We start from the raw sequence: 24,252 nt of genomic DNA, 5'->3' as shown, positions 1-24,252 counted from the left end.
TTTACCCCCTGAGTTAGGCGTAGATTCAATCCATAGCACTGAAGATCCACACTACAGCGCGGTTCAAATCTAAAGGCAATGCTCCCACGTCACAGTAAACGCAGCATATGTCGGCTCAATAGGAAATGACCTTACCATTTTAATCTCGGGAGAGCACGGATCATTATCGCTACAGATTGAATCTAGGCCTTAGCCTATCTGTTCTCCTTCTCTCCTTCCTGTTTGGTAATGAGTAGAGTTTACTGTGCCATTCCATTCTGGCTTTCTTTAATCTCACTGATCCTTCTATGCAAAAAAAGACCTATTTTAGCCTTTGTACAGAACATTTTGTATTAGTAATATGTACTGAAATAAAGTGATTAGTGGTGATTGGGGATATTCTGTTTGATTTTCCAAAATACATTATTTGATTTCTTCTTAAAAAAAAAAACATACTTACACAGTACACAATCCCAAACCATCCCAATTGGGTTGAGGTCGGGTAATTGTGGAAGCCAGGTCATCTGATGCAGCACTCCATCACTCTCCTTCTTGGTCAAATAGTCTTTTACACAGCCTGGAGGTACGTTTTGGGTTATTTTCCCATTGAAAAACAAATGATAGTTCCACTAAGTGCAAACCAGATGGGATTGCGTATCACTGCAGAATGCTGTGGTAGCCATGCTGGTTAAGTGTACCTTGAATTCTAAATAAATCACAGACAGTGTCACCAGCAAAAAAAACTCACAACATCACACCTCCTCCATGCTTCACGGTGGGAACTACACATTTGGAATTCATCCGTTCACCCACTCTGCGTCTCACAAAGACAAGGCAGTTTGAACCAAAAAATCTCAGATTTGGACTCATCAGACCAATGGTCAGATTTCCACCGGTCTAATGTCAATTGCTCGTTTTTTTGGCCAAAGCAAGTCTTTTCTTATTATTGGTGTCCTTTAGTAGTGGTTTCTTTGCAGCATTCGACCACAAAGGCCTGATTCACACAGTCTCCTCTGAACAGTTCATGTTGAGATATCTGTTACTTGAACTCTGTAAGGTTCAATCTGAGGTGCAGTTAATTGCCGATTCTGAGGCTGGTAACTCTAATGAACATATCCTCTGCAGCCGGTGGCGTCCTCATGAGAGCCAGTTTAGTTTCATCATAGCGCTTGATGGTTTTTGCGACTGCACTTGAAGAAACTTTCAAAGTTCTTATATGAGCTGTTCTTTCCATAATATGGACTTGGTCTTTTACCAAATAGGGCTATTTTCTGTATATCAACCCTATCTTGTCACACAGCAGCAAACTTTGTGAAAATTAATATTTGTGTCATTCTCAAAACTTTTGGCCACGACTGTACATTAGAGTGTCTAGTTTGAGAAACAGATGCCTCACAAGTCTGGCAACTTCATTAAAGAGTACCCGCAAAACACCAGTCTCAACATCAACAGTGAAGAGGCAACTCCGGGATGTTGGCCTTCTAAGCAGAGTTCTTCTGTCCAGTGTCTGTGGTTGGTTTGCCCATCTTAATCTTTTCTTTTTATTGGCCAATCTGAGATACAGTTGAAGTCGGAAGTTTACAAACACCTTAGCCAAATAGATTTAAACTAAAGAGAAAGGTGGCCATTGTTACTCCCGGTCCTAGTGAAAAGCCAACTGTCCCGGTTGATATATTATCGAATAGATATTTGAAAAACACCCTGGGGATTGATTATAAAAAACGTTTGACATTTTTCTGTGGACATTATGGATATAATTTTGAATTTTTGTCTAAGTTGTCGTGACCGCTCTTTCCGGTGGATTCCTGGGCATAACGCACCAAACTAATGGAGGTATTTGGATATAAAAAATATCTTTATGGAACATTAGTTGTCTAACTGGGAGTCTCGTGAGTGAAAACATCCGAAGATCATCAAAGGTAAACGATTAATTTGATTGCTTTTCTGATTTTCGTGACCAAGTAACCTGATGCTAAGTGTACTTATTGTTTTGTTGAGCGATCGATAAACTAACACAAACGCTTGTATTGCTTTCGCTGTAAAGCATCATTTCAAAATCTGAGACGACAGGTTGATTAACAAAAGGCTAAGCTGTGTTTTGCAATATTGCACTTGTGATTTCATGAATATGAATATTTTCTAATAATATTATTTGACTGTGGCACTATGCTATTCAGCGTTGCTGATGACAATTACACCGGATCCGGATGGGTGGTTCAGAGAGGTTAACAAGTCACATAAGTGTCTTTAATAATGGTGTTTAACATGATTTTTGAATGACTAGCTCATCTCTGTACCCCACACATACAATTATCTGTAAGGTCCCTCAGTGAAAAGGTGTTTTTAGAAATGTTTGTACATTTATTGAAAATTAAATACAGAAATATCTCATTAACATAAGTATTCACACACACGAGTCAATACTTTGTAGAAGCACTTTTGGCAGCTCTTATAGCTGTGGGTCTTTCTGGTTAAGTCTCTAAGAGCTTTCAACACCTGGATTGTGCAGCATTTGACCATTATTCTTTTCCAAATTATTGTGAACGTGCAAATGGAGGGCTGAGGGGAAGGGCGTGACTGAGGATTCAGCCAATGTGGACACAGTGGACTTATAAGAGACATTTTACTACCATATGTAGATGCAACAGCTACAATGTGGGAACAATCAAAATTGGTCCAGTTGCCTGAGTGTGAACTGCTTGATGACCTCACTACCTTCTCCTGTCGTCTCAGACAGGGTCACCTGTCAACCAGTCAGGATGAGACTAAGAGCATCCAGGGCAAGATCCAATAACCAGCACAGAGGGAATCACACAATGGGGTTCAAGGGGACCACAACACCCCGACAGCAGGTGTTAATTTATGTCTACAGGGAGAGAGAGCAGGACATGAGGATGCTTTTTTTATAGGTCAAATTTACATTTCCACATTGTTGAAAGCCACTTTCATTGGGTAGGCCCATACTAAGAAATCAGAAAATGTGATAGCCTACAGAGAATGCTCTGGTGTTGTAAAACTTTGGCCAGGATTCCATCAGAGGCCCTTTGTCGTCAAGCGCATTGCAATACCATTAATGTGCCTTTTAAAGGCAATTTCCCTGACATTCACAGAGATCGCATTTACGGTAAAACGCTGAAGACTAAAAAAGCAATTGCTTTAGATTCCGGCCACACTGTCAATTCACAATGTCCAGCCCCTAGGGCCTAGACAACCTATATGTACTGTATATACACTGCTCAAGAAAATAAAGGGAACACTAAAATAACACATCCTAGATCTGAATGAATGAAATATTCTTATTAAATACTTGTTTCTTTACATAGTTGAATGTGCTGACAACAGAATCACACAAAAATGATCAATGGAAATCAAATTTATCAACCCATGGAGGTCTGGATTTGGAGTCACACTCAAAATTAAAGTGGAAAACCACACTACAGGCTGATCCAACTTTGATGTAATGTCCTTAAAACAAGTCAAAATGAGGCTCAGTAGTGTGTGTGGCCTCCGCATGCCTGTATGACCTCCCTACAACGCCTGGGCATGCTCCTGATGAGGTGGCGGATGGTCTCCTGAGGGATCTCCTCCCAGACCTGGACTAAAGCATCCACCAACTCCTGGACAGTCTGTGGTGCAACGTGGAGTTGGTGGATGGAGCGAGACACGATGTCCCAGATGTGCTCAATTGGATTCAGGTCTGGGAAATGGGCGGGCCAGTCCATAGCATCAATGCCTTCCTCTTGCAGGAACTGCTGACACACTCCAGCCACATGAGGTCTAGCATTGTCTTGCATTAGGAGGAACCCAGGGCCAACCGCACCAGCATATGGTCTCACAAAGGGTCTGAGGATCTCATCTCGGTACCTAATGGCAGTCAGGCTACCTCTGGCGAGCACATGGAGGGCTGTGCGCCCCCCCCCCCAAAAAAAAAGAAATGCCACCCCACACCATGACTGACCCACCGCCAAACCATGCTGGAGGATGTTGCAGGCAGCAGAACGTTCTCCACGGCGTCTCCAGACTCTGTCACGTCTGTCACGTGCTCAGTGTGAACTTGCTTTCATCTGTGAAGAGCACAGGGCGCCAGTGGCGAATTTGCCAATCTTGGTGTTCTCTGGCAAATGCCAAACGTCCTGCACGGTGTTGGGCTGTGAGCACAAACCCCACCTGTGGACGTCGGGCCCTCATACCACCCTCATGGAGTCTGTTTCTGACCGTTTGAGCAGACACATGCACATTTGTGGCCTGCTGGAGGTAATTTTGCAGGGCTCTAGCAGTGCTCCTCCTGCTCCTCCTTGCACAAAGGCAGAGGTAGCGGTCCTGCTGCTGGGTTGTTGCCTTCCTACGGCCTCCTCCACGTCTCCTGATGTACTGGCCTGTCTCCTGGTAGCGCCACCATGCTCTGGACACTAGGCTGACAGACACAGCAAACCTTTGTGCCACAGCTCGCATTGATGTGCCATCCTGGATGAGCTGCACTACCTGAGCCACTTGTGTGGGTTGTAGACTCCGTCTCATGCTACCACTAGAGTGAAAGCACCGCCAGCATTCAAAAGTGACCAAAACATCAGCCAGGAAGCATAGGAACTGAGAAGTGGTCTGTGGTCCCCACCTGCAGAACCACTCCTTTATTGGGGGTGTCTTGCTAACTGCCTATAATTTCCACCTGTTGTCTATTCCATTTGCACAACAGCATGTGAAATTTATTGTCAATCAGTCTTGCTTCCTAAGTGGACAGTTTGATTTCACAGAAGTGTGATTGACTTGGAGTTACATTGTGTTGTTTAAGTGTCCCCTTTATTTTTTTTGAGCAGTGTATATATACCCACATATGAATATTGATCACAGGGACTTGGTTTGACTAGATGTTTCTCTGGTTGTAGGCTACTCATAAGGCTACACTGTAGTCCTTTACTGCAGCCTGGTCATGCTATGAATCAAGATGGTCATGCTATGGATCATTTAGCTATTTGATTTAGTATTTTAGGACCCATTTAGATATCTATATATATTTTTTTTAAAGACCAGGTTGTTTATTGAGAGTGACGGGCAGCCTCAGTGACAGACAGGCTGACAATACATTAAAGCTCCTGGGCCAATGGGCCATTCAGCAGCACTGAGGCCACAGATATTTTGTGTAACCTGATTCCTGGGCTTGCAGGACAGTTCTGGTGCTTACCAGCCATGGCAGGGCAGCGTCACAGCTGCTAGCCCCCCTTTTTAGCAGCAGCCACTGCAAACTTTACACAGGGGGCTGATTCGTATGGTGGTCAAATATCTCTGGGTTTGGACTAGGCATTTCTGTGTTTGTTTTTGGAGGTTTTTATTTCATTTATCAACTTTTATTTAACTGGGACGTGCCATTGAGGTCAGAAGACCTCTTTCCCAAGGAAGACTTAAGTTTTCTGGCTATATTTACATTTTGTGGAGCATAGAAGAGAACAAAAATGGATAGGAAATTGAATCTTAACCGAGCTGAGACTTTTTCCTTCATCAACCCTTGGATAAGGTACTTCCTGTTCTTTTTCAGCTTCTTGTTCTGGGTAAGTGGAGCCACTCGGCTGAAGACCTCTAACATACTGTAACAAACGTAAGCCCTAAGTACCAGTGATCTGGCTGTGGATGTGTGTAATGTACAGTAGGCAGTGTACAAACCACTGAGCAACAGAATGCTGCACTTCTAAAACAGAAATACGCTCTCAAGCTAAGCGCTCATGAATTAAACATGCAGAGATATAACTCAGAAAGGTTTCCTGGGCTGCAAAAAGCTGGCAGACGCTCCCTGTTCAGATGATTCACAACTGTAAAATGTCGACATTCACAGCAACAATATATCAATCTGACACGTTGTAGGTGAAATGTACTGTCTCATTTCAATGGTTCTTCATGAACTTTGCACGATTAATTATTCCTCAAAACCTGCTGAAAGTCTTAGGGGTGGTGTAAAATGTCCACTAAATTGTTAAATGCGATGAGGAATGGTTATCTTTTACATGACCAAAAGTTACACGTTTGTTGTAGTGTAGACCTAAAGCCTACAGTCTAAGCTATTTAGCCAGTATTGTGTTTATTCAATGAAGAGCTTGTGTGTCTGGTAAGTCTTCAACACCACCATTTGTTAAATAGCATATTGTCAGATGTCTCCTATAGACTGATTATCTCTTCTACCAAGCACAGGGGCTGAATGGCTGTCCTAAAGCTCACATGACCATGTCGTCATTGTGAGTGTGCGGCCACGCGGCAGATAGACAGGGGGCTTGATGCTGGTGCATGGTGTTGAAGCCATAGAGATAACACTGGGGTTTTATCTCATTGGGTGAGCAGACAGCTACAATAAGATAGAGGATAGGGCAGAGATTATGTTATAGGGCGGCGGGGTAGCCTAGTGGTTAGAGCGTTGGACTAGTAATCGAAAGGTTGCAAGTTCAAATCCCCGAGCTGACAAGGTACACATCTGTCGTTCTGCCCCTGAACAGGCAGTTAACCCACTGTTCCTAGGCCGTCATTGAAAATAAGAATTTGTTCTTAACTGACTTGCCTAGTAAAATAAAGGCAAAATAGACGAGCGACGAGGACACTCACAGGATGGGAGTCGCATTCAAGTTCCATTGGCTCTTTGTGCAGGAGCAAATCCCATCGGGAATATATTGCAACCTGTGATATCACCGCTCTATCAATCCTTTGTTATCCATGTCTAGGCAAACAGAGATGTGCAGAGTGTTATTGAACCGTCCAGACCGGTGGCAGCCAAACATCACTGGGCTAGTTGTGTGTGTTTATCTGGACAGGCCCTGGACTGCAGTGCTACAGCCTTTTGTTCCAGTCTCGTCCCCCTGGCTTGGCTCAGCTGAGTCAGGGGCTCAGGCCGCCCCAACACAATCCACCCAGGATACAGGACCGTTTCTGTTCAAAGCCTGGGAACATATCTGGAATACTTTCACCAGTGTACCTTATTCCCAGCACAGACCAACATTTTTTTATTTGATTTTGTCTCCCCAATTACGATCTTGTCTCGTCCCTGCAACTCCCCAACGGGCTCAGGAGAGGCGAACGTGGAGTCATGCGTCCTCCAAAACATGACCGCTTAACCAGACTTCTAAACACCTGCTCTCTTAACCCAGAAGCCAGCCGCACCAATGTGTCGGAGGAAACACCGTTCAACTGGCGACTGGGGATCAGCCTGCAGGCACCCGGCCCACCACAAGGAGTCGCTAGGGCGTGATGAGCCAAGTAAAGTCCCCCCGGACCAAACCTAACCTGGACGACGCTGGGCCAATTGTGCGCTGTCCTATGGAATGAACCCGGGTCTGTAGTAACACCACTAGCACTGCGATGCAGTGTCTTAGACTGCTGCATCACCCAGGAGGCCAGCACAGACCAATTCTATACAATAGGCATGTTTCAGCCAGTCAGCCTGCCAAGAGGGCATCACAGGCAACCTAAGAGCTACAATTACAGTACTCATTTATTTGACGATCTTCAAAACACTGGAGCTCCAATCAAACTGTGTTGTGTGTGGATGTATTATCTAGAGGTCATAAATGGAAAAGTACACTGTTGCTAGGTATTGCTCTCCAACCAAGGCGGTTATGACAGAAACTCTTTTCAGACGTTGATGATTCCATGACTGAAAGACAGCGCACAACAAACCATTTTAATTCTCTCATGTGTCCTCCTCACAAACAAACCATACGATCTATCAAGCAAAGACGTCTATGATTGTTAATGGTCAATGCAAGTCTCTCTTGCAAAACACATTTTTTTATTTCAATGAGACAAAGCAGTATGAGACAACCAATTTGGTATGTTTTTAAATAGGAGCTTGTGCAATTAATTTCACAGAGAGATCCTACGGTGTACAAGCTCCATCAGAACCACACACTATTGGCCATCAGGAAGCCAATCAGGGGGTCTGTAAACAAAAGACAAATCATACAAATCATCATTCAAGGTGGTATAACAATCATGTAGGGAAATAGATTTTGAAAACAGAACTCAGTTTTTTGCTTTTTGACAGAGTACACATCACCTACTGACAAGGGCTAGCTCCAAGGACTCTAGCTCCAAGAACTCTAGCTCCAAGAATAGGGTAGCCAAATGTCTGTCTGCCAAAAAATAATAGAAATACAATGAAGAGCTGGAACAATTATCAAATCTTCTGTCTGAGATTAGTTTGGCAAAGAAGAAACCACACAGCAAAAGCTGACAAATGAACTAGACAATTCCCCCAAAATAAATGGAGAAAAATTGAAGGCAAGCCTCGACTGATTTGATGAATAGCCCAAAGCCCCAAGGTTGAAAACCGTAGCAGCAAAAACAAAAAACAGCATTTTAAGGGCTTTATTCAATCTGTCAGGCTGAAGCGTAACGGATTCCACGATAGAAATGTAAAAGGTAATTTCGGATTGAGCCGACAAATGCAGCGTTTATCATGAATGCGGTCTCCGCTAAAGCGGGAACATTGCCTTTAAATTTCAATCACGCTGTTAAACTGAGCGTCTGTGATGCGGATTGAATAGAGCCCCAAGTTATTAACTGTTAAGGGTTTCCTGATCTAAAGAAAGTTGTATTATTACTATTCTAAGGAGATTATATGCATATCTGATTTATTGTCCTCTTTCAGGTCTTCTCCTTGCTGATTGTTGCTATAGGGGTATATGCAAAGGTTCAAAAAGCAACAGGTATGACCCATTTTATTCTGCATATTCCAAGCCATACATCTGTATCTGAAAATATGCTTTCTGCAATCTTAACTTCATAACATGGTTTGCCTTTCATTCATTCCAATATCACTATGAAACGAATCCCCAGTAGAGGTGCCCAGAAAGATCCCCCCCCAGCTCATAGTAGGTTGTGCTAGTGAGTCACACCACACGGTTGTCGGTGTTCCTCTCTTGCAGACACGGTCAGAGACACGTTCCTGATCGACCCAGCGGTCATCCTGATCGTGGTGGGCGTGGTCATGTTCTTCATCACCTTCTGCGGCTGCATCGGAGCCCTGCGAGAAAACATTCACCTTCTGAAGACGGTAAGGCCAAGCTTTTCATATTCAAGCCACCTTTAAACAATACATATGAAGACGGTCGGAAGAAGGTGCTCCTAAACGATATTCAGCACAACAACTTTTTCCCTCTATTGGAGAACGTTAAAAGGTCAGGACTGGAAATAGCACTTATGGGAAACTCTGTACCTACCTGCCTCTGACAGAATACTATCTCTGTAACGTCTCTTCTTCTCCAGTTCTCCTTCAGTCTGACTCTGGTCTTCCTCACTCAGCTGGCCATAGCCGTCCTGGGCTTCTTCTATTCAGACCAGGTACTGTTTCTACACTTCCTGGGGTCTGGTACTGCGCCTACAGCCTGGTGTCTGTCTAGTTCCTACTCTCTCTCTCTGTGCTGTCTTCGTGTCTACACTCCCGTCGCTGCTAAAACAGGGCAGTTTAACCACCCTCGCAGCATCCTCTCCCCATCCGCTAAATGATTCAAACGCTCTGTCACTTCAAAGTGGAACCAAATGTTCAATTTCAACAAGATCTCTTCTAGGACGTTTGCCGTTAATGACATTCGGGAGGTGCCTAGAGGCATACTGTGGGTGACAGACAGAGAGGAAGGGAGGTAGGGGGGAGATTCTCCAGGGGGACCGTGGGCGTATTACCACTCTAAAGCATATGTTATTACAGCCGTCATAGCACATTAGGAGCCATCTATTCCAGCCCCAGGGCCCCATACTTAAAGCTCTCTCAAAACATCCCCTAGGGGCCATTCCCATAATCAAACAAGCCGATTTACATGAACATAGTACTTTACATACCTGTCCTCCTTCTACTCTGTAACCCCAGACACGAGACGCTCTGGGGAAGTTTGTGAATAAAGCCATCGTGCACTACAGGGATGACCTGGATCTGCAGAACCTCATGGACTACATTCAGAGAGAGGTAATCTATTCCACTACATTCAGAGAGAGGTAGTCTATTCCACTACATTCAGGGAGAGGTCATCTATTCCACTACATTCAGAGAGAGGTCATCTATTCCACTACATTCAGAGAGAGGTAGTCTATTCCACTACATTCAGAGAGAGGTAGTCTATTCCACTACATTCAGAGAGAGTCATCTATTCCACTACATTCAGAGAGGTCATCTATTCCACTACATTCAGAGAGAGGTAGTCTATTCCACTACATTCCACACTTACATAACATGCTATTTTCTCTTAATAAGTTAAACCACATCACACCCGGGTTGAGTTCATTACAGCGAGTCCCAACAGACACACAACGCCATTTTGAAGTCTTTGCAACTGACCTGTTCCCGTTGGGGAGGTTGACTTAACATGTTAACCAGGACACCACAGAGTGACCTCAGATCAAAAGTGATGTTACCCCAGCTTCAATCAGGCTTCCCACATGAAAGCCCCTGAGTAACATGCTGTTCAACTCATTCTGCATCTCCCCTCGCGTGTTCACCCATCTGCACGTACGGGCACACTTCGGCTGCTGGCGTGTTCACCCATCTGCACGTACGGGCACACTTCGGCTGCTGGCGTGTTCACCCATCTGCACGTACGGGCACACTTCGGCTGCTGGCGTGTTCACCCATCTGCACGTACGGGCACACTTCGGCAGCTGGCGGGTTCACCCATCTGCACGTACGGGCACACTTCGGCAGCTGGCGGGTTCACCCATCTGCATGTACGGGCACACTTCGGCAGCTGGCGGGTTCACCCATCTGCATGTACGGGCACACTTCGGCTGCTGGCGGGTCCTCCCAGGAGTGGAGAGTGAGAGAATGTACCAAACAATGTTTCTAATGATCCCTTTTCCTTATATTTCTCCTTCTCTCAGTTCAAGTGCTGCGGTTGGAACAACTACACTGACTGGTCATGGAACCTGTACTTCAACTGCACCCAGGGGAACCCCAGCTCTGAGCGCTGTGCGGTCCCTTACTCCTGCTGCACCCCCGTACCAGGAGAGGTGGGTGGGGGCTCAAAACATGCATACAGTGCATTCAAAAAGTATTCATACCCCTTTACTTATTCCACATTTTGTTGTCACAGCCTGAATTCAAAATGAATTTAAAAAAGATATATATAATAATAATCTACACACAATACCCCATAATGAAATGTTTGCCAATTTATTGAAACTGAAACACAGAAATCCCATTACATAAGTATTCACAACCCTGAGGCAATACACGTTAGAATTACCTTGGGCAGAGGTTACAACTGTGAGTCTTTATGAGTAAGTCTCCAAGAGCTTTGCACACCTGGATTGTACAATATTTGCACATTATTTATTTTTTTATTCTTCAAGCGCTCTCCAATTGGTTGTTGATCATTGTGAGACAGTCTTGCCATAGATTTAAGCCGATTTAAGTCAAAACTGTAACTAAGCCACTCAGGAACATTCAATGTCGTATTGGTAAGCAACTCCAGTGTACACCGAGTGTATAAAACATTAAGAACACCTGCTCTTTCCATGACAGACTGACCAGGCGAATCCAGGTGAAAGCTATGATCCCTTATTGATGTCACTTGTTAAATCCACACCAATCAGTGTAGATGAAGTGGAGGAGACAGGTTAAAGAAGAACTTTGAAGCCTTGAGACAGTTGAGAAGAATTGCAACAGTTCTTGGTTTTTCAAATTCAACAGTTTCCTGTGTGTATTAAGAATGGTCCACCACCCAAAGGACATCCAGACAACTGTGGGAAGCATTGGAGTCAACATGGGACAGCATCCATGTGGAACGCTTTCGACATCTTGTAGAGTCCATGCCCTGACTGAGGCTGTTCTGAGGGCAAATGTGTTCAATCTTCATGTTTTGTCAATTCAGTGTGTATTTGGCCTTTCCTGCTGAAAGGTGAATTTGTCTCCCAGTGTCTGCCTGAAAGCAGACTGAACCAGGTTTTCCCTCTAGGATTTTATCCTAAAAAACACTCTTGCTGATGACAAGCATAACCCATAACATGATGCAGCCCCCACCATGCTTGAAAATATGAAGAGTGGTACTCAGTGATGTGTTTGATTTGCCCCCAATATAACACTTTGTAATCAGGACATTAAGTTAATTTCTTTGCCACATTTATTGCAGTTTTTCTTTACTGCCTTATAACAAACAGGATGCATGTTTTGGAACATTTTATTCTGTACAGGCTTCTTTTCATTCTGTCATTTATATTAATATTGTCAAATCAAATTTTATTTGTCACATACACATGGTTAGCAGATGTTTAATGCGAAAGTAGCGAAAGTGCTTCTAGTTCCGACAATGCATTAATATCCAACGAGTAATCTAACCTAACACTTTCACAACAATTACCTTATACATACAATTGTAAATTGAATATGTACATAAAAAAATATATGAATGAGTGATGGTATAGAACGGCAGAGGCAAGATGCAGTAGATGGTATAGAGTACAGTATATACATATGAGATGAGTAATGTAGGGTATGTAAACATATGAAGTGGCATTGTTTAAAGTGGTTAGTGATATATACTGTATCTTGCAATCTTGATTTAATGTATCACTAGCCACTTTAAACAATGCCACTTCATATAATGTTTACATACCCTACATTACTCATCTCATATGTATATACTGTACTCTATACCATCTACTGCATCTTGCCATCTTGATGTAGAGTACAGTATATACATATGAGATGAGTAATGTAGGGTATGTAAACATTATATGAAGTGGCATTGTTTAAAGTGGCTAGTGATAAATTGATGTAATGTTTCCATTATTAAAGTGGCTGGAGTTGACAGCAGCAGCCACTCAATGTTAGTGATGGCTGTTTAACAGTCTGATGGTCTTTAGATAGAAGCTGTTTTTCAGTCTCTCGGTCCCCGCTTTGATGCACCTGTACTGACCTTGCCTTATGGATGATAGCGGGGTGAACAGGTAGTGGCTTGGGTGGTTGTTGTTCTTGATGATCTTTTTGGCCTTCCTGTGACATCGGGTGGTGTAGGTGTCCTGGAGGGCAGGTAGTTTGCTCCCGGTGATGCGTTGTGCAGACCTCACTACACTCTGGAGAGCCTTACGATTATGGGCGGAGCAGTTGCCGTACTAGGCGGTGATACAGCCCGACGGGATGCTCTCGATTGTGCATCTGTAAAAGTTGAGTGTTTTTGGTGACAATTCGAATTTCTTCAGCCTCCTGAGGTTGAAGAGGCGCTGCTGTGCCACCTTCACTACGCTGTCTGTGTGGTTGGACCATTTCAGTTTGTCCGTGATGTATGCCAAGGAACTTTCTACCCTCTCCACTACTGTGGAGTAACTACAATGTTGTTGATCCATCCTCAGTTCTCCTATCACATTCATTCAACTCTGTTTTAGTCACCATTGGGCTCATGATGAAATCCCTAATGCGTAATTAATAACTTAACCATGTTCAAAGGGATATTCAATGTTTGCTTTCAAATGTTTCTACCCATCTACCAGTAGGTGCCCTTCTTTGTGAGGAATTGGTTAAATCTGTGTTTGAAATTCCCTGCTCGACTGAGGGAAATTGCATGTGTGGGGTACAAAGATGAGGTAGTCATAAAAAATGGTGTTAAACACTATTATTGCACACAGAGTGAGTCCATGCAACTTGTGACTGCTTAAGTAAATGTTTACTCCTGAACTTATTTAGGCTTGCCATAAAAAAAGGGGGTTGAATACTTGACTCAAGACATTTCAGCTTTTCATTTGATTATTTCATTTGATTTGATTCATTTGTAAAAAATATTATTCCACTTTGACATGTGGTATGTGTATTTTGGGGGTATTTCTGAATGCACTGTATGTACGTTAACCGAATGACCAGGCTGCTGTCGGGTTTGGGTCCTTTGTGTAACAGTTAAGGTGTTGGGTTGACAGTCGCAGGACCTGGGTTCGAGTCCCGGTAGGGGCCAATCCCTGAATTCGCAGCGTTGGTGTCAGAAGTGGGATGGGTTAAGGTCACTAAACTTACATAGATATAGACTTACACACACACACACACACACACATGTCATTATGTATAAATGCTGACATCACCCTCATTACTGGAGAGAATTAAAACACTTAAATGGAGATCTACAGACAAAAGCATAGAACTTTTCTCACTCTGGATAGAATTACACTGACCGTTTACAACGCGATCAGAAACCCAGTAACTAAACACAACAACCGAGGTAGTGCTACAACCTGCAGTTCACATGCTGTAACTACACGGCAATTATAACAGATGAAATGAATCACAATTCATTTAAGTCGATGCGGTTGATTTATAATTCAACTCGTATGTTATTACAATGTAATTATCTGTTTTGAGTCAACAGCGCATCACGATTGCTTATGTATGAAGTCTTAATGTTATTTTATCTCTGTACAGGCTGTGATCAACACCAAGTGTGGCTTTGGGGTCCAGACTCAGAACTACCTCGAGGCCACCAAGTCCATCTATCCAGTGGGTTGTGCAGACCGGGCGGTTCGGTGGATTGAGTCCCACCTGCTATTGGTGGGGGCTCTAGCTCTGGGTCTCTCCCTGCCTCAGGTAACCCATGCACAAGGGCTACATACAGGAGGTGGAGTGGGGAACACCAGCCTTCTCATAGTGGGTCTGCATACAACAGAAATGAGGCACAGGCAGATTTTAGATTCAGGTTGGGATGATAAAACCCACCACTGAGATGGTGGCCTACTTACCACATCATGTAAGATATTATCCATGCCTATATTCCCTCACATCCTGAGTGTGAGACACTCATGAATCACATCCCTATAATAGCCTTGAAAGCTTTCAAAATGTGGGATAATTTAAGTTGGTGTTTAATTAAGTTGCATGACTCACCCACTCTTGTCTGCTGGTACAGTAGCTCATTTCTCAGAGCGCTGTGTGCAGTTTGTACAGTCACTAATGAACGGGGCTGCTCACTACTCATCTGTCATTTCTCTCTCCTCCTCCAGTTTCTCCATCTATCCCTTTTTCTCTCTATCCCTCGCTCTGATATTCCACTGATTTGGTCTCCTCCGAGAGGGAAGTGTGTAAATTACCCACGAGTCACGTCAAAACAATTGCCTTACAATTCCGACAGCTTTGATGTGGCGTCGTATTGAAGAGGAGGAGTCAATGCCTACTTTCCCTGTCTCTTCATTTATTTAACTGTTGTTTACATCAACCGATGCTGTGATCACTTGCACAAAAAAAGCTCCTATTGATGCAAGTTAAAACAAACACAATGTGTTAAGGTCAAAGAATAACTATCAGACTCTACAGTCTGTTTTCATGCAGATGTTAGATGAAATTTGCTAAGCAATAGAATTGTATCCACTGTGCATGGTAAAGCCACGCAAGTTTTGACCTTCAGAGACTGTTCTTAGTAAGCCGTATTAAGCTTTATCTAAGAGTGGCGGTGTTGGGAGTGAGTTAGCACCCAGCCTTGCGACCCAAATGAGACCCTATTCCACATACTGGGCTCGGAACAAAACTAGTGCACTGTGTAGGGAATAGGGTGCTATTTGGGACGCTGCCAGAGTGTGTTCTTGTCTCTGTCAGATTGCAGGCATTGTGCTCTCCCAGATCCTCATCTCTCAGATCCAGGATGAGATCAGCTCAGTGTTGTGAGAAGAGGATGGCCCGACCGACACAGAAAATAACAGAACAACTAGGAGAGAACAGAGAAGAAGTACTGGCCACTCCAGTTAACAAAGGGCATCCATCTACGGTTACATTACACAGCCTTCGCAGCATCTGATTTAGTGGTGTGCTGTATAGACCGGATGGAAGTGTGTCATTATATGCTGGACTTCGATGACTAAAGGCTGACATTGGAAGTGCTTATTTATTACATTATTTATACATGATTTTAAAATATGATTTATATTGACATGAGGATATTATTTTCTGAAAAGGATGTATTATTTATATTTCAAAGTGTGATTGCTAATATAATTTGCTATATGACACTGTAAATGTTGTGTTACAGAACATTCAATTGAACATACTTTTTCACAAATGTTGAAGTTGTAGAAATCTTTGGATATTGAACATTTTGATAATGGACCATGTTGATGATCATTTCTATTAGGTCCACGTAACTGAAGAATAAAGGCCACATTCTTCAGCCAAACATCCAGTCAATTTGGGGAGGGTACCTCTGCAGTAGCCCCTGGTCCAGACTCAGTGACATCCAGCTTTAGGCCCTCTACCCAGGTTAGGCATGCAGGACATGGGCTCTCTGGATCAGCCGGTCAGTGAGGGGAGAGTTGGGCTTCGATGCCTCACGCTCCACCAACAAACATCTCCAGAAGGACAACACAAGACAAAAAAGGACAGTTCTAGATTGAGTTCTTTAGAGTAGAACATCTAACTGGAGAACAAAAGGCACTCAGTAGATACAGTACACTGTATACAGAAAATTGCATTTTACAGACTTCAGGGGGTGTCAATAAGGACAAGCTTAGCGATGAGAACATACTGATGAAATTCAACAGTCAAGATATTGTTTCTTCTTCTACTCCTCTAACGAGGGAGCACAGGGAGCAGAAGACGAGAGAAAATAAAATCTTACTGGACAGAGGACCATTTTCTTAGGTCATGTGTATTATATTGTACAGAGAAATCAATATTGTGTATTTTAGCCATTCGCTTTTGTTGGGTTCTAACTTGAAAGACGTATTCCTGTCAGTATATTAGAACTTATTGATTACGTTGCATGTATAATAAATGCACGTGTCACGGATCAATGAAAGGGTGAATAGGAACTCTGTGTATGAAAAGTTACTATGGGAGAAAAGGGAAACAGAGTATGACATCACTTGTAAACATCCTGGAGAAGTGCCTGGATAACGAGCAGCTGCTACCAGGCGGCTCGATCAACGAAGACGACAGCACAACCGTTAGGCAGTATTGGGCAACAGATAGCAGTTGAGAAGTTACACCCCTCATCTCATCTGGACATATAAATGGTTGTTTGATCATGTGCAAAGTGTGATTGCAGCTGAGACACCCAGTGGGTTGAATAAAATGGGTTAGAGCTTTTACTAGTTGTGCGTTTGAGTTAAACTCCTGTTTGTTCAGAACCCAACACTTTTTTTTCTCATCGATGTCTATTTGGAGAAAGAAACATGCTCGGCATCTACGTCATTGTCCAATCACAGTGGCACAGCATTGAAGTGACCTCGGGGCTAATAACACAGCAAATAGGAGTAAAAAGCCTTTCAATTGGAGGCAGCCCATCAATGTATTTTACCTGGCTAATTTCTGGTGATGAGTCACTCCTGACTTCATTGCTGCGTGAATCAGCAGCAGATTAAAGACGTCTCTCTGAGAAATGGAACAAACAAGGCAATTACAATACACACTAGACCCAACATATGTTTTTACCACAGAAGAAACACTGTGTCTACCTCTCTGGATCATGTTCACTAGGGCACACCATTTCAAAAAGGTTGTGCAACGGGAAAAAAACATCTTATTGGACAAGTTCGGGTGGCACCTGCCCGTTTTCTTCCGGTTCTTCCCAAGTGAATACGACCCTGCTGTTGTACCCATAGAAATACGAATGAATAGAAAGGCCATCTCCATTCAGGTCAATGATAACATAATGGGTGTACTGGCAGCCATTTTGAGTGTACAGTACCCATGGCAGGAAGAGTACCCTTCAATCTGTGCTGTGATTTGTTGAGTCATCTCTACTGACATTACATGAGCCACATCGGTTAGCATCATTTAAAATGTCAATCCAGCATCAGTTGATGGAACATTCCAAATGACCATGGAAATGATTGCATCACAACACCAGGCAGCCATTGAGTATACCCATGAGTATACCAGTCAATTGCCAGGGTAAGAGCTTCCAAGCCCATTCATTCTTAGTTCTATGGTTGTACCTAAATAAGGATTGTTTCCCTATGAACAGCGCCCAAGGACGATTGTATTTTGGTTAAATTAACACAGGGTTAAATTATTTATCACTCATTGCATTGTGCTTTACATTCCCATAGGCCTATTAGAAACACAGACTGCCGTAGCCTGAATGCCTCAGTGAGTGTTCGTCAAAGGTCCTTTTTTCTGACATAGATTATATCTATTCCTGGTCTAAAAAGCACTTCCAAAAAGGACATTCCCTATTGAACATGCTTTTCACTCCAGGCGTAGGTTTGAAAGCCCATAGAGCTCCTGAAAACCCCCCGATGGTTCACAAAATGGGGGCTCACCTGCGCGTCACTGCCTCCTATCTCCATCATGCGGTAGCGTATGGGCTGCAGGAGCTCGACGGCACGGCTGTAGTTGCCCTGGTCGTACTCCAGCAGGGCCTGACACATGGGCAGCCCCACGCTGCCAGCCAGCAGGTGCTGGTAGTTCTCCTCTGGAACACTAGACACACAGCAGGAGAGAAGATCGAAGACAATAGAGATGTCAAAAGCCCTATTATACTTACAAAAAAAAAAAAACATGTATGCTCTCACTGAACTGTATGTGATCCCTGCAGAAATGGTGTCACCATGGTGTTACTAGCAAAACGAGGTCTGAGGTTTATTCTGTACAATACAGTTCATGACCAGAAGCTTCAGGGCATCATCCGTACACAGCCAGACTAAAAGGTAAATTGGATTTACAAAACGTTGTAGGATTAACATCTGATAATAGATACTGTAGGGCATTACTGCATGTGATTGCAGAAGAGAGGAACGCGTGAAACTGTCTAAAACGACAACACATCCCACCCGACAGAGTTGCTTTCATAAAATCTCTATAGACTAGACCATGCATTCCAATATGACTCCTAGACATTGGTGTGAAACAGGGTTTGCATTTGATCACCTATTCCGTTCTCAATGTATATTTATCATTTTACTCTGGCCATCAAAGCCCTAGAAAAAAGGTGTCCGTCTAAACTATTTTATATGCAAATGACATCGTATTGAGCTCTGAAACTGAAGATGAGCTTCAAGAAAATGGTAAATATTGTTAACTGGTGTGAACAATGGAAACTGAATATCAATGTAGACAAAAAGCAGTACTCTAGAAAAAAAAACCTAGAACACCTTTAATGTTCTCCTGCCATATTAACATTGTCAGTGAGCACAAGTATCTGGGGTTGATTATTCATGCATTTTTGGATTACAATGTGTCTGTTAAGTATAAATCATGTGAATTGTGCCCTTGGTGCAATCATTACAAAGTGTAAAGCCATGGGTGGCCTTACCTTGTAAATGTCTATGTACTTTCTGTAATGATGGCTCCGTTGAAACTGAAGCTCATACAACGAAATAAGGGATGATCTTTGTCAGCTGTCCAGCCAAAATTAACATTTTCACGGTCTTGATGAAAATAAATAGTGACGTTTTATCCAGTAACAATAATGGAAATGCCCGCGCCAACGCCTGCCACCGTATCCTCCAACGGAGAGGTTTCTTTACAATTGTCCTTTCATTCACTGTACTTTGCTTATGCAAACGTGTATAGATGATGTAATGCATTATAGATGACGTCTGTACCATGTTTGATTTTTGAGACACTAAAAACTCAATTTGAGTGGTCTACAATGTGGTTTTAAAGAAATCAGATTTTTTTGGGGTATAATAGTGGCGTGATATGTTTTCTAACTCTGCATCACTGTTCACAAACACGGAAACAAAGGAAGCTTCAAATGAATCAAATAAACGATGAGTATCATTTTTGGTAGCCTACTCTGTCACAGTACTTATATTTTGGTTTTATTTGGGAAATTACACTCGACCACTAGGACCAGACAAATGGTGGTGGGAAACATCAGGCGATCTGTAAAGACACATGGTGTGTGTGGCTGGGGATCTCACCAAACAACACAAGAAACACCAAATTAGATAAAGGATTTTACTACAGTCAACTCTACGGCTCAACACACATTTAAGATCGCAGTAGTGGTTAAGTTTGTGGCTCATAAAGAGCAAGTCTATTAGCTACCATCCACTCACCTAGTGACATTGGCTAGTTAGAACTTGTTTATTTTCCAGATTTTTATTTGACCTTTATTTAACCAGGTAGGCCAGTTGAGAACAAGCTCTGACAGCTGCTGCTTAAAGTTAGACTCCAGCTTCAGTGATTTTTGCAATTCGTTCCAGTTATTGGCAGCAGAGGACTGGAAGGAAAGGCGGCCAAAGGAAGTGTTGGGGATGACAAGTGAAATATACCCATTGGGGCGCGTGCTACGGGTGGGTGTTGCTATGGTGACCAGTGAGCTGAGATAAGTCAGGGCTTTGCCTAGCAAAGACTTATAGATGACCTGGAGCCAGTGGGTTTGGCGACGAATATATAGTGAGGGCCAAGGCTCTGTCGTAACCGGCCGCGACCGGGAGGTCCGTGGGGCGACGCACAATTGGCCTAGCGTTGTCCGGGTTAGGGAGGGTTTGGCCGGTAGGGAAATCCTTGTCTCATCGCGCACCAGCGAATCCTGTGGCGGGCCGGGCGCAGTGCGCGCTAACCAAGGTTGCCAGGTGCACAGTGTTTCATCCGACACATTGGTGCGGCTGGCTTCCGGGTTGGTTGGCGCTGTGTTAAGAAGCAGTGCGGCTTGGTTGGGTTGTGTATCGGAGGACGCATGACTTTCAACCTTCTTCTCTACCGAGCCCGTACGGGAGTTGTAGCGATGAGACAAGATAGTAGCTACTAAACAATTGGATACCACGAAATTGGGGAGAAAAAGGGGTAAAAAAAATACAAATATAGTGAGGGCCAGCCAACAAGAGCATACAGGTCGCAGTGATGGGGAGTATATGGAGCTTTGGTGACAAAACAGATGGCACTGTGATAGCAAACTGGATGTAGTCCGAGTAGAGTGTTGGAGGCTATTTTATAAATGACATCGCTGAAGTCAAGGATCGGTAGGATAGTCAGTTTTACGAGGGTATGTTTGGCAGCATGAGTGAGGGAGGCTTTGTTGCAAAATAGGAAGCCGATTCTAGATTTAATTTTGGATTGGAGACACTTAATGTGAGTCTGGAAGGAGAGTTTACAGTAACCAGACACCTAGGTATTTGTAGTTGTCCACATATTCTAGGTCAGAACCGTCCAGAGTAGTGATGCTAGTCAGGCGGGGGGGGGATGCGGGCAGCAAATCAGTTGAAGAGAATGCACTTAGTTTTATTAGCATTTAAAAGCAGTTGGAGGCCACGGAAGGAGTTTTGTATGGCATTGAAGCTCATTTGGAGGAGTCCAAAGAAAGGCCAGATGTATACAGAATGGTGTCGTCTGCGTAGAGGTGGATCAGGGAATCACCAGCAGCAAGAGCAACGTCATTGATATATACAGAGAAAAGAGTCGGCCCGAGAATTGAACCCTGTGGCACCCCCATAGAGACTGCCAGAGGTCCGGACAAAAGGCCCTCCAATTTGACACACTGAACTCTGAGAAGTAGTTGGTGAACCAGGCAAGGCAGTCAGTTAAGATACCAAGTCTATTGAGTCTGCCGATAAGAACGCTGTGATTGACAGAAAGCCTTGGCCAGGTCGATGAAAACGGCTGCACAGTACTGTCTTTTATCGACGGCGGTTATGATATTGTTTAGGACCGTGGAGCGTGGCTGAGGTGCACCCATGACCAGCCAGGTGGAAAGCATGGCCAGCCGTAGAAAAATGCTTATTGAAATGATCGATTATCGTAGATTTATCGGTGGTGACAGTGTTCCCTATCCTCAGTGCAGTGGGCAGCTGCACTGCCTGTGGTCAGTGCAGTGGGCAGCTGGGAGGAGGTGCTCTTATTCTCCATGGACTTTACAGTGTCCCAGAACTTTTTGGAGTTAGTGCTACAGGAAACCATTTTCTGTTTGAGAAAGCTAGCCTTCACTTTCTTAACTGACTATAAATCGGTTCCTGACTTCCCTGAAAAGTTGCATATCATGGGGGCTATTCGATGCTAATGCAGAACACCACAGGATGTTTTTGTGCTGGTCAAGGGCAGTCAAGTCTGGGGTGAACCAAGGGCTATATCTGTTCTTAGTTCTACATTTTTGAACGGGGCATGCTCATTTATTAAGATGGTGAGAAAAGCAGTTTTGAAGAGCAACCAGACATCCTCTGTTGACGGGATGAGGTCAATATCCTTCCAGGATACCCGAATGCAAATTGTCATAACAGAAAGCATTACGCAAGCAAAATTAATTGACCAAAAGCGCATCTGAAATAGCCCAGTCGGCCAATTCAAAATAGAATGGAGTTTCTCTCCTCACTTTGGGAATTGATTTTTCCCCTCTCAAAAAGCTGCATTGGCCCAAAGGTGCCTTGGCTGCCTCCACGCTATATTTTCCTGTTACGTAACAATCAGAAACATGACAACTGCCCAGGATGGGATTTTTTGGCAGAAGGGGTTGTTCGCTGAGGAACATAGTGTATAGAGCCTGTGGTCAGGGGTGTCAGAACACATTACAGCCACACACGTAAACACCACAACCTGTGGGAGAGCGCAACAGAGAGCGAGCAACCCTGAGCTCTCTCTCTCCACTCTGAGGCTTATCCCTCTCACCCCACCAGTCATACTCCCACTTGTTTTCTCCTCGTGTGTTATGTAAGGGGGCTGTGTAGGAGTTTCATAAGCCAGCGGTGGTGTGGTGCTCACTTGGCCCGCTCCCGGAGGCCCTCCAGCAGGCGCTGGGACTGGGCCGCTCCCCCGGACTCCTTGGCTCCCAGCGACGACATGAGGAAGTGGAGGTCGTTGAACAACAGCACATGGTCGTCAGTGTGAGGCTCTGTGAGTTGTTGCAGCTCCCGCCAGCGGTCCTTCACGCACACACCTGACACACAGGAAGAAAGTAAATCAAAAGACACAAACATTGAACACAAGCCTATCGATAAGACACACACACACACACCTGACTAGACACGAGATACACATAGTAAGTTGAGTGCACGTAACAGTAAACTTGAGCAGTAAGCATGTCTAACCCTCCATCTCCAGTCTGTAGAGTAGAGAGCAGGCGTCCACAGTGTCCAGCATGGCCCCTGAAGCCCTACCGCGCCGAGACACCTGAGGGGAAACCGTCACTTCTGTTCAGTACACAGCCGTATGTCACAACCTGTGACTTCAGCCGTATGTCACAACCTGTGACTTCAGCCGTATGGGTAACTATGTGTTTAAATGCCTCTCCAACAAGGGAATATCAATTTGCTCATTTTTTAATTTTTTTATTTGACCTTTATTTAACTAGGCAAGTCAGTTAAGAACAAATTCTTATTTTCAATAACGGCCTAGGAACAGTGGGTTAACTGCCTGTTCAGGGGCAGAACGACAGACTTGTACCTTGTCAGCTCGGAGATTTGAACTTGCAACCTTTCGTTTACTAGTCCAACACTTTAACCACTAGGTTACCCTACCACCTCATACTTGCTTTACTTTCTAGAATTGATACAGTAGTTCCCTATCCATTCCCAATGTACCAATAAAATAATAAGGGCAGACATCCAATCTGGTTTGCGCTTAGTGGTACTATCATTTGTTTTTCAACAGGACTACTACATGATTCCATATGTGTTATTTCATAGTTTTGATATCTTCAATATTATTCACCAATGTAGAAAATAGTACAAATAAAGACCCTAGAATGAGTAGTTGTGTCCCACCCACCCAAAAGTAAGTACATCCTCCCCTCTTCTGGGAAGGCTTTCCACTAGATATTGGAACATTGGAGTTTTAGTGAGGTCTGAAACTCCCTGCAGCAACCTTAGTTACGGCACTGATTCCCCCCCCCCAATTCACTTTGGATTTACTCTTTGCCCATAAAAATACCACACCGCTATCATGTTGTGAACAAAAACCGATTGAACTTATATTTTAAGGTGACCCCCAGTCTGCAGCACAACATAACCACACCTTATAGCTTTTACTCTGCTCCCATACAGTAAGTATGTCCTACCATACCTACCATACCCATACAGTAAGTAAGTCCTACCATACCTTTGTCTGTACATTATACCTTGATGCTATTTTATCGCCCCCAGAAACCTCCTTTTACTCTCTGTTCCAGACGTTCTAGACGACCAATTCTTATTGCTTTTAGCCGTACCCTTATTCTTCTCCTCCTATGTTCCTCTGGCGATGTAGAGGTGAATCCAGGCCCTGCAGTGCCTAGCTCCACTCCTATTCCCCAGGCGCTCTCTTTTGATGACTTCTGTAACCGTAATAGCCTTGGTTTCATGCATGTTAACATTAGAAGCCTCCTCCCTAAGTTTGTTCTTTTCACTGCTTTAGCACACTCTGCCAACCCGGATGTTCTAGCTGTGTCTGAATCCTGGCTTAGGAAGACCACCAAAAATTCAGAAATT

The 24,252-nt window shown here is 43.8% G+C and overlaps 2 protein-coding genes across 2 annotated transcripts in view; one reads left to right on the top strand and one right to left on the bottom strand.

Moving 5' to 3' along the window:
• Positions 1–5,174: 5,174 nt before the first annotated feature.
• On the top strand, positions 5,175–17,004 carry tspan33b (tetraspanin 33b). The gene is made up of 8 exons (XM_029634645.1): positions 5,175–5,522; positions 8,603–8,660; positions 8,880–9,007; positions 9,220–9,294; positions 9,818–9,913; positions 10,822–10,950; positions 14,345–14,506; positions 15,509–17,004. Exons 1-8 carry the CDS (start codon positions 5,427–5,429, stop codon positions 15,575–15,577), a joined length of 813 nt encoding a protein of 270 aa, XP_029490505.1. The 5' UTR covers positions 5,175–5,426; the 3' UTR covers positions 15,578–17,004.
• Positions 15,776–24,252, bottom strand: part of ttc38 (tetratricopeptide repeat domain 38) — a 23,169-nt gene continuing 14,692 nt past the window's right edge. Inside the window, exons 10-14 of the mRNA XM_029634644.2 lie at positions 22,876–22,957; positions 22,550–22,724; positions 18,172–18,331; positions 17,205–17,278; positions 15,776–16,254 (exon numbers count right to left, since the gene is read on the bottom strand). Of these exons, the coding sequence (XP_029490504.1) occupies positions 16,167–16,254; positions 17,205–17,278; positions 18,172–18,331; positions 22,550–22,724; positions 22,876–22,957 (579 nt within the window). The 3' untranslated portion in view covers positions 15,776–16,166. The remainder of the gene's footprint in view (positions 16,255–17,204; positions 17,279–18,171; positions 18,332–22,549; positions 22,725–22,875; positions 22,958–24,252) is intronic.

Source organism: Oncorhynchus nerka, linkage group LG25 (genome assembly GCF_034236695.1).
Source record: "Oncorhynchus nerka isolate Pitt River linkage group LG25, Oner_Uvic_2.0, whole genome shotgun sequence".
Lineage (NCBI taxonomy): Eukaryota > Metazoa > Chordata > Actinopteri > Salmoniformes > Salmonidae > Oncorhynchus > Oncorhynchus nerka.
Note: the sequence above shows the minus strand (reverse complement) of the source record. Positions and strands in the feature narration are given on the sequence as shown.

What these genes read in the sequence shown, in the direction of transcription:
- tspan33b (XM_029634645.1), top strand. Translation starts at nt 5,427, where the DNA reads ATGGATAGGAAATTGAATCTTAACCGAGCTGAGACTTTTTCCTTCATC. An exon ending in TGGACTACATTCAGAGAGAG is followed by an intron (nt 9,914 to 10,821) that starts GTAATCTATTCC and finishes TCCTTCTCTCAG; the next exon opens with TTCAAGTGCTGCGGTTGGAA. An exon ending in GCACCCCCGTACCAGGAGAG is followed by an intron (nt 10,951 to 14,344) that starts GTGGGTGGGGGC and finishes ATCTCTGTACAG; the next exon opens with GCTGTGATCAACACCAAGTG.